Source organism: Anabas testudineus, chromosome 12, assembly GCF_900324465.2.
Source record: "Anabas testudineus chromosome 12, fAnaTes1.2, whole genome shotgun sequence".
NCBI lineage: Eukaryota > Metazoa > Chordata > Actinopteri > Anabantiformes > Anabantidae > Anabas > Anabas testudineus.
The window spans coordinates 17,364,726-17,382,493 of record NC_046621.1 but is presented as its reverse complement, the minus strand read 5'-3'; the positions used below and the strand labels follow the sequence as shown (position 1 = coordinate 17,382,493).

Here is a 17,768-nt window from a genome sequence, read left to right as displayed (position 1 = left end):
TGTCAGGTAATTGTGTGACTGCACTGGTTTAACCATAAAACAAGTGCTGTCTGACAGACATGTACACATATCAGACACAACATTAAGGCCACACCAGCATATTTTGTGGGTCCCTCAATGCCAAAACAGTTTAACCCATCAAGGCGTGGACTCCCTTGTCTTGTCGAGTCCACGGACCGCCATCTTGGTCCCAGCTCTTCCTTAGTAAGTGATGCACATTCACCCAGCTGTCCACATGATGTGAAAGAAAGCATGACTCATCAAACCAGGCCCTTTTCTTTGACTGCTATATGTTGTAGATCTGATGCTCACATGTCCACTACAGGCACTTTCAGTGTTGGACAGCATGGCTCTCTGGCTAGCCTGCGACTGTGCAACTGCCATGTGTGTCCTGACACTCGACCATAGACAGTATTAATTTTTTTAGCAGTAAGTGCTACTATAGCTCTTCTGTAGGATCAAACAGGCTACCCTTTACTTCCCACATGAATCAATCAGCCTTGAGTGCCAAAGAGCCTGTGACCAGCTCACTGATTGTCCTACCTCTGACCACTTTTGGTAGGTACTGACCACTGCATACCAGGAACAACCCACAAAACCATTTTGGAGATGTTCTGTCCAAGTTGTCTAGCCATAAAAATGTGGGTCTTGTCAAGTCTGTCAGATCCTAACACTTCGTCCATTATTCCTGCTCAAGACATTAACTTCAATAAAAGGCTGTTCACTGGCTGTCTCTATATCCCACCTCATTGCAAATGCCACTGTAACAAGACAATCAATGTTATTCACTTCAGCTGTCAGTGGGTTGGATGTTGTGGGTGATTTGTGTTTGTATGTAGAGACTAAATATCCTATATGACAGTACAGTGGAGACATAATGTACTTCCAACCACTGTAGACCAGACTGGTGGTAAGGGAGAAAAAAGCAAGTCGAGAACAGATGAAACATTCCCTTGTAGTCCAGACCAGTTTGAGCTGAACGTCTCTCTGCTTCTCAGCTGTATTCACATGCCCTCCCTCCTGCTCTATGATTATTTTGTCCCCTCTCTTGACCTATTTCCTTTGACAGTTTGTTTTGTGCCTCTGTTTCTGTCATTAGGCTTAAGTGTGCAAGCGCATGTGTGTGTGTGTGTAGGTATGCAAGCACATACTTATTTAATCAGTTACAAGTCAAATCAATAAAAACATTCACAGGTGCGATTCCCAGGGACAGGCTTACCAGCATTAACTTAATACAATTACTATATCAAGGAGTTCCTGTTTTCTGTGAGCTGAATCTATATGCCCTTCTGTTCCCCTCAGAAATTCCTTAAATAGTTCCATACAGATCACAAGAAGGCACAGCGGGGCTTTGACAAACTTATTTATTCATCACTGGATACATAATCTAGGTGAAAGTAATACTTTGTCTTTTAATTCAATACCAAAAGGTGAGGTGAGGATACCAGGGGATTAGAGCTCAAAGTAGATTACTTAAAGGGATGATTCATGATGTGTTGGATAAAGTGGGAGTGTGCAGTGATTAATGAGGTATTTCAAATTCAGCTTTCTTCCCCATTACTGCTGGCTTAACAGTTCTTTCTGCACATACAAGAAAAAGTATGTGAACCTTTTGGAATTCCATGGCTTTCTGGATTAATTTGTCATAAAATGTGATCTGATCTTCATCTAAGTCAAGAGTATTGACAAATATAATGTGCCTAAAATAATAACACATCACCCCAATTGTAAAGTATGGTGAAGGAAACATCATGATTTGGGCCTGCTTTGCTGCCTCAGGGCCTAGTCAGATTGCAGTGAATGAGAGGGAGATGAATTGCCAAGAAGACTCTTCAGGATAATGTGAGAATGTCTGTTCTTTAGCTGAAACTCTGTAGAAGTTGCGTGATGCAACAGAACAATGGCGCAATGGCTTTTTTGGAGTGGCTAAGTCAGAGCTCAGACCTGAACCTAACAGAGACGCTATGGAACAACTTGAAGAGAGTCACACACACAAGACGTCCAAAGAATATGATAGAGCTAAAGCTTTTCTGCAGGAAGAATGAGCTAAAAATTCCTCCAGTCTGGTCAGGGTCCGACCCACAGCTACAGGAAGCGCATGGTTGAGTTTATTGCAGCCTGGGGGGGGTCAACCAGTTATTCATTCCAAAACGTTCACATACTTTTTCCACTATCACAAAAACCCATGTTTAATACTACTTCTGATATTTTTAAGGTTGTTCTCAATAAAGACGTGGAAGATCAGAATTACGCTTTATATTTAACTTAGATGAAGATCAGGTCACATTTTATGACAAATCAAGTGCAGAAAATCTTGACATTTTATAAGGTTCACATACTTTTTCCTGCCACTGGAAGGTAAACCAATACATGTGGTGCATACATACAAACACCATTCCCACTGGATAAAAGATTGAGTCATTACAATGGTGAAGGGTTCATTATTGCTGTTTCCATCATCATCATCGTAACAGCCATAATCTTCTCACTGACCGATTTCACCATCAGCCATGTTTTATAGTGAGATGAACACAAGGGCAGCTGGAGACTCAGCCAGGGAGGGCTGCTGAAGCCATCTGCTCATGTTGGGGTATCAGTGGTATACAGCTAGTAGAGTGCAATCATCCAGCAGCATGGTTGCAGATTGAAAGAGATTTTCTACTTAGTGCACAGCAGAGGTGCTGTGAAAAATACAATAAAAGTTAATGTGTTTCAACATGAGAAAAATGGCCAATATTTCCTCATCAGTCCATCATTGTGGCAGGAAAAGGGTTGAATGTGTTCTTAATCCACAATGCTTATTCCTAATAGTAATAATGCTCTATTCAAAACACTTCTGTCATACACGTCTCTCCAACTTTCTCTCAGCCTCCAGGAAGACTTGTCAAGTGGCGAGATTTAAAGCATCATCCTGAGAATGTGGCTAAATAATGCAGCTGTTTTACTCTTGCAATGGCAGAAGCAGCATATTGTAAATCCTCATCTTTGTGCAGCAGTAGAAGTGCTTTTCCCTTTTCCAGAGAGAGTTGGCTAGCTGGCTTTTCATGACCTGACCTAATTTAATGGCTGAAGATGGTGCAGAACTCAACTTTTTTGACAATGGAAATCCTTTCAAGTTACTGTTTTTTCCAGGATTATAGCATCCTTCTTGGTCTGAAGATGTAATTGCCTCTTTCTTCAGTGGTTCTCTTGATGATATACGGCAATATCAGACTATTTCTGTTTTCTACGGTGTTTTTCACAGCACATTAGATGCCTTGCCCAAAGGTTCAGGGTCCGCCTATTCAGGGCTGGTGTGCTATACTTCCTGCATAACTTGCAAGGGCAGTTGGTAACACACATTAGACTGATATCCCCTGTGACCAGCTCAGCTCCATAGCCAATATAGCAGTTCCTAACAAAAGAACACTCAACATGAAATGGTTTGTGATCTTCCTTGGTATTACAGTCCCAGCAATTGTTCTGGTAGATAGTCTTCAACAGGAACCAGATGTTGGTGATGGAGAAACCTTGCATGATACAAGTTGTAGCAGGGGTTTTGCATTGGGATGACCAAACATACCACTTCACTCCAGTGTTGGCCACAGCCATTTGGTAGGAAAGACAGACTAACATATTGATACTGTATTATGTCATTTGATTTCAAATGATTTATGTTGGATGCTCAGTATGTTTTTATTATGACTTTGTTCCCTTCTGGTGTTTGATATATTTTGTTCCATGCTGTATAGCCGCACTTTGATGTTAAGTGCCACTTAGTATATTTTTGCTTAAAGGCCAAGTTGGAAACTTAGCCCTCTACCTTGCCTTAGAATCCTGTGTTACACAATATGTGTGTCCCCTCTAACACGCTTACATGCACACACTCACAACCCTTATGGATATGTGGCTAGTGTTTGTTATATTTGATTGGTATTGGTACTGGCTGATGCTTTTAGTGTGTAATAAACTGTTACATTTTAATTAATGGTAGTAATCATGGAAACCAATCGAATTTCCTTTATTACATTGTTATTTCATTAGTGTTGCAAATGTGGTTGTAGTAATTTGAACATTTAAACCCAAATTAATCTGCATTGAACCTCACTGCTCTGATAGAATAGCTGCATTCAAATATAGTAACTGAGAGGGTTTGTTTTCTCACAAAGGGCTCAAGCCAACCTGCATGCGGCATAATCCCCACTGCTCCTGTAGTCCTTCTTTTCAAACATCTGCATGAAGTGGCGAGTGGCAAATTCTAAGTGATTTGAATCCATTAATGAATGTAAACAGTATAATTACTGGTTAAAAAAAAGAGTGAGCACAGCAGTGAGGACTGATACATTATTTGCAGTGAAAGAGTTTATACATGTGCTTTAATGTCAGTGTTTTACTATGAGGATCTGTCTTTCGTTTCGTGCGCTTATTTATACACTGTTTTTGTATTTACCGTGTACAATCCATATACTGATCAGCCACAACATTAAAAACAGCTGTTTAATATAGTGAAGGCCCCCCTCTGCCACCCACAACAATGCATGAATTCCACAAGACCTCTGAAGATATCCTTTGGCATGTGGCAACAAAGATGTCAGCAGCATATCTTTGAAGTCACGGCACCTCCACTATTGGACCTCCTTAGTTAAACCTGGTTGTAAATAATGCATATGTTTCCTTCTTTGGTCTACTCTTGTCCAAGTCACTCAGATCCTTACATCTGACCATTTTGCTTCCAATACCTAATGAACTGAGTGTTTACATCTTAGCTAATATGGCCGACCCTTGGGCAGCGGCCATTGAGATAATCAATGTTATTCACTTCACCTGTCAGTAGTTTTAGTGTTGTGGCTGATTGGTGTGAAAATGGGATAGTATATATAATACTGTAGTAATATTGTGCCAAGTAATGTATTGAAACTGGCTGAGGACACAGCCAGTCTGGCTTTTTCTCTCTCTCTCTCTCTCTCTCTCTCTCTCTTTCAAGCAGGTTTTCTTTCACCATATAATTCAGTATTGGGATATTTTTTATGTTTGTGTGAAAAAATAATCATATGCTGCTCAGTATATCAGAGCCCATTGGTCTAGCAATATAATATGTTTTGGTGACTTTCAGTCAGATTGTGTAAGCTCCCTGATGTATTCTTAAAGTAGGCAATCCACCAATCCAGCTCATCCAGCCTCATTAAGCTTGTTTTTTATCCCTTAGCAATCTACAATCCAAATTTTCTCAGAGCTGCCTGAGTTCCCTGTTTCCCCTCACCTTTCACTGCCTTGCAGGAGGCAGCCAGGCAAGAGTGGGGAGAGCCAGACATAAATCAACACAGGGAACGGATCCCAATGTGGAGGCTGTAAATCAAGGTTGGAAAAAGAGGCCTATTAGCCTACAAGGGTCACCAGTGCCTTTGCATCGATGCCTCACTGAGTCACACATCAAGGCGCTGACGGGCTGGAGGGTGTGCATGTGTGTCTCTCAGAGAAAGAACTGTGAAAGCATAAGGGAGTCAGGAGAGGCGGGAGGTAGTTATTGTTCTATTAATTTATTAGATTGTTTGCATGATGTATATATATAATATGTATAGTATCATATAGTACTATTTCAATTTTCAAGATAAGCAGATTATTACTATAGAGCTTTAGATGACACTTTTTTTAAAATGATTCTTACATCATGCAACTTGTAGTACTGGAGGCCTTGTTGTTCTGGACAGATTGGCATTTTCAAGTGGAGTATGTGTTTTCATCCAGATGTAATTAGGATGTAGTATACTTCTCCTGACTGAGTATCACCAACACTTTAAGAAATGTGTTCCACACTGGTCCATTTGGTTTGTTTCATATTTCACATAAATGGGTCTGGCTTCTTATGAGTTAACTACAGTACAATATTTTAAGTAATTCCTATCATCAGTATTGTAATCATCCCTTGTGATTTCCACACCGCAGTTATCTCAGTCCCAATGTATCATTAGAGGGACATGTTTGCATTAATGCAGGGACCTTAAAGCACACAAGAGCAAAAAAAGGCAATAAGGTCAAATAATCCCTGAGATGTTTTGGGACCTAAAGCTATTGTGATTTTTATTAAGAAAAATCATGAACTGACTGAAATTAGAGTGGACCTGGGACGCCTACATGATGGGGTAAACGTAATCAAATGTGTGATCGTGTAATGTCGTGATAACAAGAATAGAACTCTCCCGTATATTTGACTGGTCCTCAGAGCGGAGAGCTCTGTGGGCCCTCCTCTCAGTGCCAGTCAGCTGCCAGCAACCTGATGTCGTGACAAAGCACCAGCTGAGCTGGCAGATTTTATTCAACACTTTGCCCACCGCCTAGTAAAGACAACTAAAATAAAAGACAGGGGCTGAGGTACAAGCATTTCTACCTTGAGCAGTTCACCTTGTCAGTTAGATGCCACCCATTCAATCAGCTGACAGAAACTAAAGCAGCTCAGCCCCCACCAAGACGCATAGAAGAGGAAAAGCCCCAGCGCTGCCCCTCCACCCTCCACCCTCCACCCTGTCCTCTCAGGCAGACATAGATTAAAAAACCTCTAATCTTGAATTTCCAGATTCCCTGTCCTTTTGTCTGTGTACTGAGGATTTGGCATCAGTCCAAATGGGATGTAAATTCCATATTTGTGTGAGGTTAAGAAAAGCGTTAGAAAGTCAGAGATAGAGGGAGAAAAAACTGCAGAATAATATGTTGAAACAAATTAGTAGTGATCAGAATTAATTAAATAGAAAGAAAAGACTACAGCGACTTTCTCATCTAAGTGGTATAGATTGTCTCATAAGGAGCCTGATTATTGTGCACTCCTCTGCAGCTGGAAGCTGCTGGTTTGGCCAGCCCGAAGACTGCACATTGATCGTGAATAATTAAGTGCGTGACAGGAGTTTTCTCAGAGCACGGGGGGGGGGGGGGAAGAAAAAGCAGAGGTGCTTGGATCCATTTCATGTGCTCACTGCATGTTCCCCAATTACCACAACAAAACAGGCATTATCACAGAGCACTCTGCACTAAGGATTTATCAAATCACAGGAAATCCTAGTTTCTACAGGGAGCAAGTGAAAGTGTCTTTTATTTGCCCTGCAGGAACAAAATATGTGTGGGGGGTGGTGAGTAAAGGGCTTTCTTTTAATAGAAATCAATTTTGCTCTGGGTATTGAAACATAGCTCTGGCAAAATTCTCAGCACAAAAGAATGTGATATAAAACACCTGCCATCTTGTGATTGGGTGAAGAAAAGGGGCTCAGGAGGCCCCATTCTCTCTATAGGCGTCCTTATCACTGCCTGCAGGACCAACGCCATTAACCTGCGCCTCACTGGCTAACCGCGCTTAGATTAGCTTTCTGATTTTTACAGCTCAGACACACACACACGTGCACACACACACACACACACACGTATAGGGATAATAACAACTGCTGGGAGAGCCGGGCGAGCCCGAAAAGTCAAACTGGCTCAGGGCCCGTGATACCAGGTGTAATAGCAGAAACAACCCTGAGACTAGAGATAAAAAGCAAAGTTATGTGAGAAGCAGTAGAATCTTCAAGGTCATAATGCAGTTCACTTTCCTGCAAAGTAACATGACGAATGAACCCCCCACTGGACCGATGAAATCAGCTGTGTCATTGCTGATTCAAGGGAAAAAACAATAACCATCCATATGCTTTTATTCTATGCTGGATGGATGCAGCTCTCCAAATGTGAAAGAGCACAGACCCAACACTTCCCATTCGTCTTTTTACTACTTTAGATTGCTGTATTTAGAGGAATTTGTAATTTGCCTTAGTTCTAGCTATGAGAAGCTTTGATCCCAGAACAAATTAGCAAGGTAAGGCCTCATCATTATGGTCTCATTCAAAATGCAGTTGATAAAAATCAGACAAGGTGAGAGAACAAGACAAAATCTGAAGTGCATAAGTGGTTCACAGTTGGAGTCATGCATAAGTCTGTAAGAGTGAATGTCTTTGGTTTTAAATGGTGTGTTTTACCTTCGCGGCAGAAGCGGCCCTTGTATTCTGTTTTGGAGCAGTCACAGACTGGTTCTCCATCCACCACTGAGCATGTACCACCATTCTCACATGGGTTGACGGTGCACCACCCTTCTGACTCCAGGGGCACTTTAAGGCTTCCCAGGAACAGAGGCTGTGAGTTGCCATATTTGAGGTCTGTGATTGTGCCCTTGTAGGGCTGCATGTTTCTCACTGTAGGCAGTGTGAGCGCACCATTGCGGATATCCTGAGGCACTCCACCCAGGAACAGGTCACTGACTATTTTCATGAACTGACGCTGAGGCCGAACCTCGTCTGCTTTGGCCTGGCCGTCCAGCACCAGCACAGTGCGCAGGTTATACCTGCTCACAGTGGCAAAGTGCCAGCTGCCGTCATCCACCCGTCTGTCAGACACAATCGTGGTCTCAGCACAGTCGATACTGAAACGCAGCTGCAGTCGGCCCTCGACCACAGACAGCTGCAGAAAGTCACAGTAGCCTCCGTCATCAAAATACACCAGCACTGCCGCTGAGGCCTCTGTCTTGAACTGGAAGCTGAGGTCACCGCGGGTGCTGGCGTCCCAGCGGAGGTAGCGTGCCCACTGACCTGGTGTGCCTAAAAAGTCCATTCCCAGACATGCGCTAAGGAAAACTTGCAGTCTGACAGAAAAACCTAAAAGATCCATAGTGGGAAAAGAGAGTATAAATCCAACGGGCTGTCTGAGAGGAACTCAACTAGACTGAAATCTTAGAGTCTTGAGTGGTTGGACTGAACTTCCGTGATCCACAGAGATGTATTCACATAAATATTTCTTACAAAAATATGTTTTTAAAGGGAAAGGGGAGTAGCAGGAGAACAGTCGTTGCAATTAACAGTCTTAAGCTCAATCACATTAGGAAATGAACCAGTAGCTGCAGGGCAGTGGTCGTATAGAGGAATTGTGGTTTTTCCTCCTGAGGGCGAACAAAACGACCAGCGCACTGTTTTATTCTTCAGAACAGATCCTGTCAAGACTCATGATGCAAGGTCTGATGGACTTTTGTATCAAGGTAGGTACAATTTCCTCCTTCATGTTGTCCACTGGGAACGGGATCCAGCGGCCTCTCTCTGTTCCATCACTGTCAGAAAAAGAGACAAGTGTTAAGGTTAACAATCATTGATTGTACTAACAGTAATAATACGCCAAACATCCTGGAGCATTTTCTCGCACCGAAACCCCATGAAAGCCTTCCTCCTGCTTTTCAGGTGTCCCGAATCAAATAAAGAACCGGTGTGACCTTGTTTTCACTCAATCGTAGCTACACAGCAACATTTTCAGACAAGGCCGCCGAGCTGAATGGGATTACCTGCTACTGAGCCACAAGGGGAGCTTTGCGAAGTACCAGCCATGCTCACTGTAAAGGACAATACATTTTCATTGTAATGAAGACGATGGATCTTTTCTAATAAGCCATTCCTTAAAAAACCAAGACTGACTTGGCCTTAGTGGACTGTTCACAGCTAGCATACTGTACTGTTGGCAGTCACCAGTCCTAATTAAAAGGGCCTTGATAGTGCTGCATTTTTCCCTCCTTCACAAAGGTTGTCTGGAGTTATCAGTCATCTGCTGGGTAAATTAGTCTCATTATTGTGATGGCAGTGCATGACTATCAGTCTGCCAGGCAGACTGCCTTTATCTGATGACCAGCCTTCAGCTTTGCTCAATCCTGTTGAATACTAAAAGGCAGAGAGAGACCCAAGTAGGTAATGATCCAATATCCAGGCTAAATGTACTATATATATATATATATATATATTATACTTCATACTTTAAAATGTCCTTTCATTTCTTTCACAATGATGCATTGTCTCCTAAACTAACTTTTCTACATGCATCTAAATATTACAGAATTTTCCTTTTGAACATTTTAGTCTAATATTTATGTCACTGTACAGTTGTATGCAAAAGTCACGCCTATACAAATGATATATTTTGTTTTCTTTTAATTACAATACCTGCAGGAAGCAAACAATACGCCTTTCTTTATTTTTTTACACTATTTTTACACATTCTTTTTTAATTTCTAAACTCCTGAAAAAACCTACATGCAAATATTGTGGCACTCCATAAGAGCCACTGATGTCGTCGCTTTTACCTACACATTTGTGGCATATCTTTATGCCCAATCCAAACCAATTTACTGTGTTTGACCACTTAGACCACAAACAAGGGTCACAAGTCAGCAGCCACCATGTACAGCCTGGGTGCTGAGATCTACTTGCTATTATTTTGATCTTTATGTCTTCATGTTTTTGGAGGATGAGGAAGTGGGTGTGTTGTGTGTTTTCATTCCTTTCCCACAATTAGCCAATCACCTGCAAAGAGCCGGGCACCAGCATGATGAATAATTGTAAAAAATACAGGTACACCCCACCACATCTGGAACTTCATTACTGAAGGGGTTTCACCTAATTGATAAAATGGTTAACTCCAGCTGCCTTGATCTCACCGACTTCAGGTAATTCCTGCATTCCTTTGAAGAAATGCCTCATTGACTGTGTGGTGTGGCCTGTTAGCGGCTGGTAGACCCCAAAGGCTTAAGAGTAATTTAATCCTCTCATGGAGACAACTTGATCCTTTCACCAGCACCACATGTGAGCTCCACCTCATAAGGGTCTACTCAAACTTAAGACTTTGCGATGAAATAATGTTGCATCCTGATCAAAGCCCACAGTACAGTAACTGAATGAGAGCGGCTGATGGTTCTGAACCAAGTCCTCTTAGCAGTAATGGGCCGTGGTTGGAATTTGTTCTTGGTCTTTTACTACAATATATATGAATGACATTACTCTTCTTAACCAGTAGAGCATAATATTATTGAATAAAATATATAAAGTAAAAAATAAATGAAAACAAAGTTACAATTAGAGTAATACACAGGACAAGTACATTTTGTTTTAGATGTACGACTGGATGTCGTACTGCAAAATGGGAATCTGTTGTCTGGGAACATTTTGTTGATATGTCCAGTAAAATTTGAATTAATGAACTTCATAATCATCATCATAATAAAAAACTAGTTGTGTACTTGTGGCTGCAGGTTACAGTAGTTGTATAGAAATATTTAGGAGACACAGTGGATAATTAATAAAATGTTCATGACAGCATTAGGTTTCCTGTCATGACTTTATATTCTGCTGCTGTTCCAATCAGATGTAAGGTAGATACGAGAAAAACACATGAATGTATTTAGGTAAATACGAATAATAATAAGATATTTTACATGCAATAAATACCACAAAGCACAGCAGCTTTCACATGTTGTTCTTGTTTTTAAAATTCAATTCCATCTTAGTGACACAGCAGGATTTGCTGAAAGCTCAGGCCATGCATGCTGTTGCTGCTTCATAGTCACTTGCATTTAAAACATATTGAGTGTGAAATCTAACACATTTTAAAATCGTGCGTTATTAAAACATGATCTGCACATTTGCATCTTTGTCAACGTGTTCTGCACAAACTGAATTTATTAGTTTTATATATTTCTTCTACAATCTACTCAATCTCAATGTTCAATTAATAAAAAATCACACAAAGCTAAATGTCTATTTTCAAACTGAGCCCACAACGTGGATCAGGTTGATAGAATTATTTTCACATATTAGAAACATATTTCCTCCACCGAGAAACCTGGTGATTTGTTTGTCTTTATTCTGAGCTGTTATCTTGCTGCAGCAGAGCCTCCTGCTCCAGGCCTCAGGGTTAGATCTATACATACTGAGCTGGTTATCTGCCTACTCTTAAACAGCGATATCAGCCAATCAATGCATCGCAGAGGTTCCTCCCTGTATTATGTTTTAGGATTATGTATATCATTATTATACAGGTCTTTGCCATTTTGGAGCAATGTTTGATTAGAATGGATCGAACACTGGGCATTTAAACTCTCCTACCGCCCACGTTAAATATCCAAACAATGATTCTCTATCTCCCCAGTTTACTGTTCTGCTGATTTGTGCAGACATTTTGTTGGTGTGTTTCTGCTTGTTGAGGTTTTTTTTTTTAGCACTAAAAGCATCGGAAAATAGCACAAAATATCTCCTCTCTGTAGCTTCAGAGCAAAAACTATTTCATTGGCCTTTGAAAAAGATGCTTAACGTCCCATCTGAAAATTATTTAGATGTAAAGTCATTTATTTTTTGTTAATTTTTGAGTTCTAGTATTTTTACAAAAGTCATTTTGCAAAGGTCTCGATTGCTTTGGCACGCTCACTGTTTGCGTTAATCACAGGTGGATCGCACACTCAAGTTCTTGTCCTGCTCTGGAGTCGCATCAAAAGACGTGCTCACTGTGCACCAGTGTTTACAAAAGCAGACTTGTTCTGGCATCACTTCCAGTTTGCCACATCCTCTCTTGTGTGTGTGTGTGTGTGTGTGTGTGTGTGTGTCTGTGTGTGCGCGCGAGCGTGTCTTTTGTTGCAGTGTGGTGAGCATTAGGGGTTAAAAGGCTAAACGGCATGGATCATTGTTCTCGGTGAAAGGCTTCTTTGACAAACCCCACAGGGATGAGTCCACATACACACACTGACAAAAGGCAGCAGCACTCTGGATCTCATTAACAACCACACGGGCTGGGATAGAGAGTGTGTCTGCCTGTGTGTGTGTGTGTGTAAATGCAAATAAAAGCTGCCCACCGGTAGGCCCCTCGTGTTTAAACGGATGCCACTTGCCAGTAATTTTACAGCAGGTGCCCTGAACACACACACACACACACACACACACACACAAATAAAAAAACAACCATACACACACACACATGCAGTAACGCCATCCAGTCGCAGTGACAAAATGTCCTCCACAGCTCCCTCGATAAGATCTCAAAGGATGGGCTGCGGCTTCTCTGATTCCACTTGCTTCTCTCAACGTGAGGCCTTCAGAACGCGCGCAGATGGAGACGTCTGGCGTTTTCACGTCTCGCAGCAGAACCCGAGAGGTGCCATTTTCTTTTTGCCCGTCTCCTCCTCTGCTGCTGCTGCTGCTGCTGCTGCTGCTGCTGCAGTGCCACGCTCTGAAATCGTTTGACCAAGACGTGCGACCTGACAGTGGGGAGGCGAGGAGGAGAGGAAGGAAAGGAAAGAGGAGTGGAAACAGAACGAGAGGGAGCAACGGAGACAAGAGGGAGGGATGTTCCACCTCATCCACTCCCACTCATGCATCTCATGAAACACCCCAACGCCGCTCTTCCTCGGCTGTCTTCATCACGTTGCACACACACACACACACACACACACACTTCAAGCGAGCCGCAGACCTTTCTAGAAACACAGAACAGCGCTGACGTCCGTCTCATTTGTGTCCATTAGAGAACACAGGGATGACTGATCGCAGCAACCGTATCAATGAGGGTGTCATTTTGTATCAATTTGCAAACATACTGTGGGAGAGTGAAGGCACGAATCAGACAGAGGTGATGCTTTTGGAACATCATCACTCTGATGCAATCATGAAATGTCTTTGTGTGATATCCACGGCCTCATGCATCCACAAATGTTTAAGAAATGCATTCCACAGTGAGGCAAAGTCTGGATTTAGATTGTACGACCACATCTCCCAAACCACAAAAAGCTTTAATTGAAGACGCTGCTGCAGAAGCGACTGATGATCAGAAGGTGAAGTAGATGAAGCAAAGCGTGCAGAACATCAGCAGCTCAATACAAACACTCAGTTGATTCTGGGGTTTGTCTTTTTACTGGGATGCTTAGTGTGAGGCTCCGTGCTACAGTCGAAAAAGACAGGGCGACGTTAATCAGCAGTATCAGCAGCAGAAGCTGATGTTTCAATTTAGAACAACTGACGGATTTGAACGCAGCACCTGTCCTCACACAATGAGGATTATTATAGTTCTCAGCACCACATCCTCTGCTGCTCATTTCAAAAACACACACACACGCCCAAAACCAAAGGAGACAAATACAGCGAGTGACGACGAGGGCGTGTGTGTGTGGGTGGGTGGTTTTTTTTTCGGTGGTGGGGTTGTTATTTTGGCGGCGGGTGCAGCGTGGGCACCATGTTGTTATCCAGCTACTCTGCAGGCAGGACACGCCTTCTCTGGGCTCCGTGGTTCTGCTGCAGCACCCTTCACGGCATTACATCACCCAGTTATAGAGAGCACCCAGCACCCCACTGACGCCTGCACACACACACACGATCACACACGTTCACACACCTACTATGCAGAAATGAACGACAGACACACACACACAGATGACTGCAGACATAAACAAAAATACACACACACACACACACACATATATATATTATACTGTGTAATATGTATATTTATATATATATATATATCTTATATATGTTATATATATATATATATATATATATATATATATATATATATATATATATATATATATATATATATATATATATATATATATATATACACACATCACATGCACACACTCCACCAGTGAACACACCCACAAACACTTTTCCTCCACAACCACCAGCAGTTTACGTAACATCACACTGCTTCTTCTACTGGGGCGTTGACTTTTTTTTTTTTTTTTTTTGGTTTTAGATTTATCATCTTACAATAATCAAATAAGAAAGAAAAAAGATGTAGAATATTATTTTTTTATGTCTGTGTGCCTGAAATAATTGCAACAAATGCAGATTGAGATTGTTTAGAATATCTGTTTCAATGCAGCTGATCATTTCGATGGTTCTGATTTATTTCACGCTGCTGCTGGAAAAAAAAATAGGAACGAAAAGCATGTGTGTGACACAAAGACACACACACACACACACACACACACACACACACACACACGCCGTCTGAACGCAGAAAAACGAGCAAATTAAAGAAAAAGACTATTCTCCAAAAAAGCCTGCGTAATATTTGCCTCTCCCCGCCCAGAGGGATTAGTGTTACCTTGAGAGCCCTTGGCTTTTTGCGCTTGATTTGTCAGCGCAGTTAATCGGCTGCCAACCTGAACCAAAAAGCAGGACGGCCAAATTACCCAAAACAGCCTCCATCCAGCTCCCCAACAAACCCCCCCTTACCCAAGTCGACCTTAAGAAATAGAAGAGGGGGGGGGGGGGGGGTTGTGGGGGTAAAAGGCGAGCAAAAGAATTCAGTGGAGAGGGGTTTGATCGTTTGGAGAATAACGCACCGTGCGTAAAATGTGTTCCAAATAAAATCCCCGTAAATAAAAAGGTTTTTAGAAAGAATGATTCCACATTTAAAGAGACATTTATTACAGCCTGTTTTACTCTAAATTCAGATTTTGCTGTGCAGCAGTAATCTGTGGTGTATTTGTATTTTTGAAGGTTACAAATCTCCTTTTCTTCTCTTCTCTTTTCTTTGGGTGCAGTTTGGATGTTTTCATTCCGGGGATAATTGTGTCCATCAGTTAAAGAAGCAGGTGATAAACACCTTCGGGCCTTTTTTTTTTCTTCTTCTTCTTCTTCTTCTTCTTCTTCTTTTTTTTTTTTTTTTTTTTTGCAGAGACGCATTCTCTGACTGGGTCACGCCCATTCTGCTGAAGCCCGTTTTGGAGGAGATAGAAAAAAAAAAAAAAACCCTGATTAGGAATTCCCCCTGCATAAATGCACGAGAATCATCTAATCCTATTAACTCTTCAAATCCGACACATGGAAACGTGCTGCAGAGATGAAGAAAAACCTCCTCGTCATCCTCCTCTCCTCGGTGAACTCTCTCCATTTCAAACATTTTACCTTCAGACGCACGGAGGAGACCGAGGCCTGGACGTTTGGTGCTCATTGTGCGGCAGGCGCGCGGCACAAGGCCTCGTAATTTCCTGCAATAATAATAATTAAAAAAAAAAAAAAAACAGCTACATTTGCAGTGAGACCGTCTGAATTCGACGCAGTGGGAATGAGAAACTCTCCCTTTAATTCAAACAGATTTGAGTTGATCCACAGACGCCGGACGAGAAGGTGCTTTTTTTTATTTTAAATCCGACCTGCTAGTCTGAGGGTAGAATAAAAAATCTAAATAATAATTCTAATAATACATCTGGAGGCTCAACGTGCAGCGTGAGAGGCGGGTTATTGGGAGCAGATTCCAGCAAACCTCCCTCGTGTCCCTGCGGACGCCATTTGATCCACAGGGGAGGCGAAACAATCCAGATCATCATCATCATCATCATCATCCTTTCAATAATATCTCCCTTTTTTTCCGGCACAATTAATCAGTCAGCTTTAAAAAAAAAACACACATCCAGTGATTGTTTGAATTTCTTTTGATATTTCAAGATCATATTTTAGACGTTTGGTTGGTTTTAGAACGAATGGTTTTATAATGTGGCTTTTTTTTTATATTATTTCTCTAATGCGAAGACTTTCGTTGAATTTATCTGACAAACACGTGTGTGTGTGTGTGTGTGTGTGTGTGTGTGTGTGTGTGTGGTGGGGGGGGTAGACAGCAGGCAGCAGCTGGATTTTGAATGCAGACAGAAGAAGAAGACGGAGAACGCAGGAATGTGCGGGTTATTAAAAATAAATAAAAAAATAAAAAAAATAAAAGAGAGAGAGAAACATGAGGTCATGTATCAAACTGCAGCTGCAATTAAATGTAAAAGAATAAAAATACGTCCATGTATGTGTATTTTGTGGCTGGCACGGGTGTGTGCGCGGCGCAGAGACTCGGCCTGCTGCGTGTGTTTGACATTTCTAACATGAAGCTGCGGATGAGAACAATGCGCGCTGGACACCGGACACCTGGCGTCCACATGATTTATTCATCATCACCCTAAAAAAACAAGGTGAACGAAATGCTGCAGGACGCACTTTGAAGCTTTCATGGAGCCTTCTTGTTTTTGTTTTTTATATATTTGAACAACAAGCGCGGTTTGAAAAAAGGAGAGATGAGGAAAAAATAGAATCGATCTTTGGTGTGGAACGCGTCGCCTCAGGGGAGCGGAGAGGACGCGTGTAACACTACACCCGCCTGTCACGGTCACTCGGTTCCATCGGGGGAATTCAAGAGGCCAACATGGCACAAATTCCCAATTGTGAGTCCCTCAGACTCCGCTGCTCCTTCAAGGAGACTCTCACCTGCCCCCTTCTCTCCACACGCGCCCGCTCCCGTGCGCACAAACTGGAAAAAAGTCCCGTCAAAGTGGAAATGTCTCAGTCGTACCTGTCCACCAGGCAGAGGAAACCCGAGCCTTTCCCTGCCTCACATCTCCTCTAGCACCTTCAGCTGTTTCTGCCCCCACAGCCTTCTGCTGGGGAGGGTTCTCAGGGCGCACAGGCGTCAAGAACAGGTTGGAGTGAGGAACAAAATCAAAAGGCGACGATACTGACCTTAGTTAAAAGGAGCACTAAGAGTGTCCACCTGCATAAATCCAGCTGTAAACTCCACACAGTCGCTTGTTTCTTTTAAATCCAGGGTTGATGTCCCCCAGCAGCCGTGTGTCCGCTGCTCGCGGTGCTGGTGCTGGTGCGGAGCGGCGCGGCGCAGGCGGGCGCCAGGCGGGTACCGGGGCTGGGCTTAGCGTTCCTCACAGGTGCGTCGACCACGGTGCATCATGCGCACAACCAGCCGCTGTCAGGCTCCGTGCGACTTGCAGCGGCTGCAGGCAAGAAGGCGCACGCACGCACGCTCCCCGACGCGCACACACACACACGCACGCACACAAGCGCGCGCGCGCGCGCCACTCGGGTCCGCCTTCTACTCGGCACCGGCACACGCCATTTAAAGGCGCACAAGCACAAGGCTCGTTCGTAAGTGTTGGGGGGGGGGGGGGGGGGGGGGGGCGAAGAGCGCGCGCG

General features: G+C 42.8%; 1 protein-coding gene across 4 annotated transcripts in view; it reads right to left on the bottom strand.

The window, feature by feature from the left end:
• nrxn3a (neurexin 3a) overlaps nt 1–17,437 on the bottom strand; it is a 125,001-nt gene extending 107,564 nt beyond the window's left edge. For all 4 annotated transcript variants that reach the window (XR_003298632.1, XM_033326282.1, XM_026356426.1 and 1 more), the window contains exons 1-2: nt 17,301–17,437; nt 7,977–9,094 (exon numbers count right to left, since the gene is read on the bottom strand). Coding sequence is in view for 3 of the 4 variants with exons in the window: in XM_033326282.1 (XP_033182173.1) it covers nt 7,977–8,661 (685 nt within the window). In the remaining variant the exon portion in view is untranslated. The remainder of the gene's footprint in view (nt 1–7,976; nt 9,095–17,300) is intronic.
• Between the last annotated feature and the right edge of the window lie 331 nt (nt 17,438–17,768).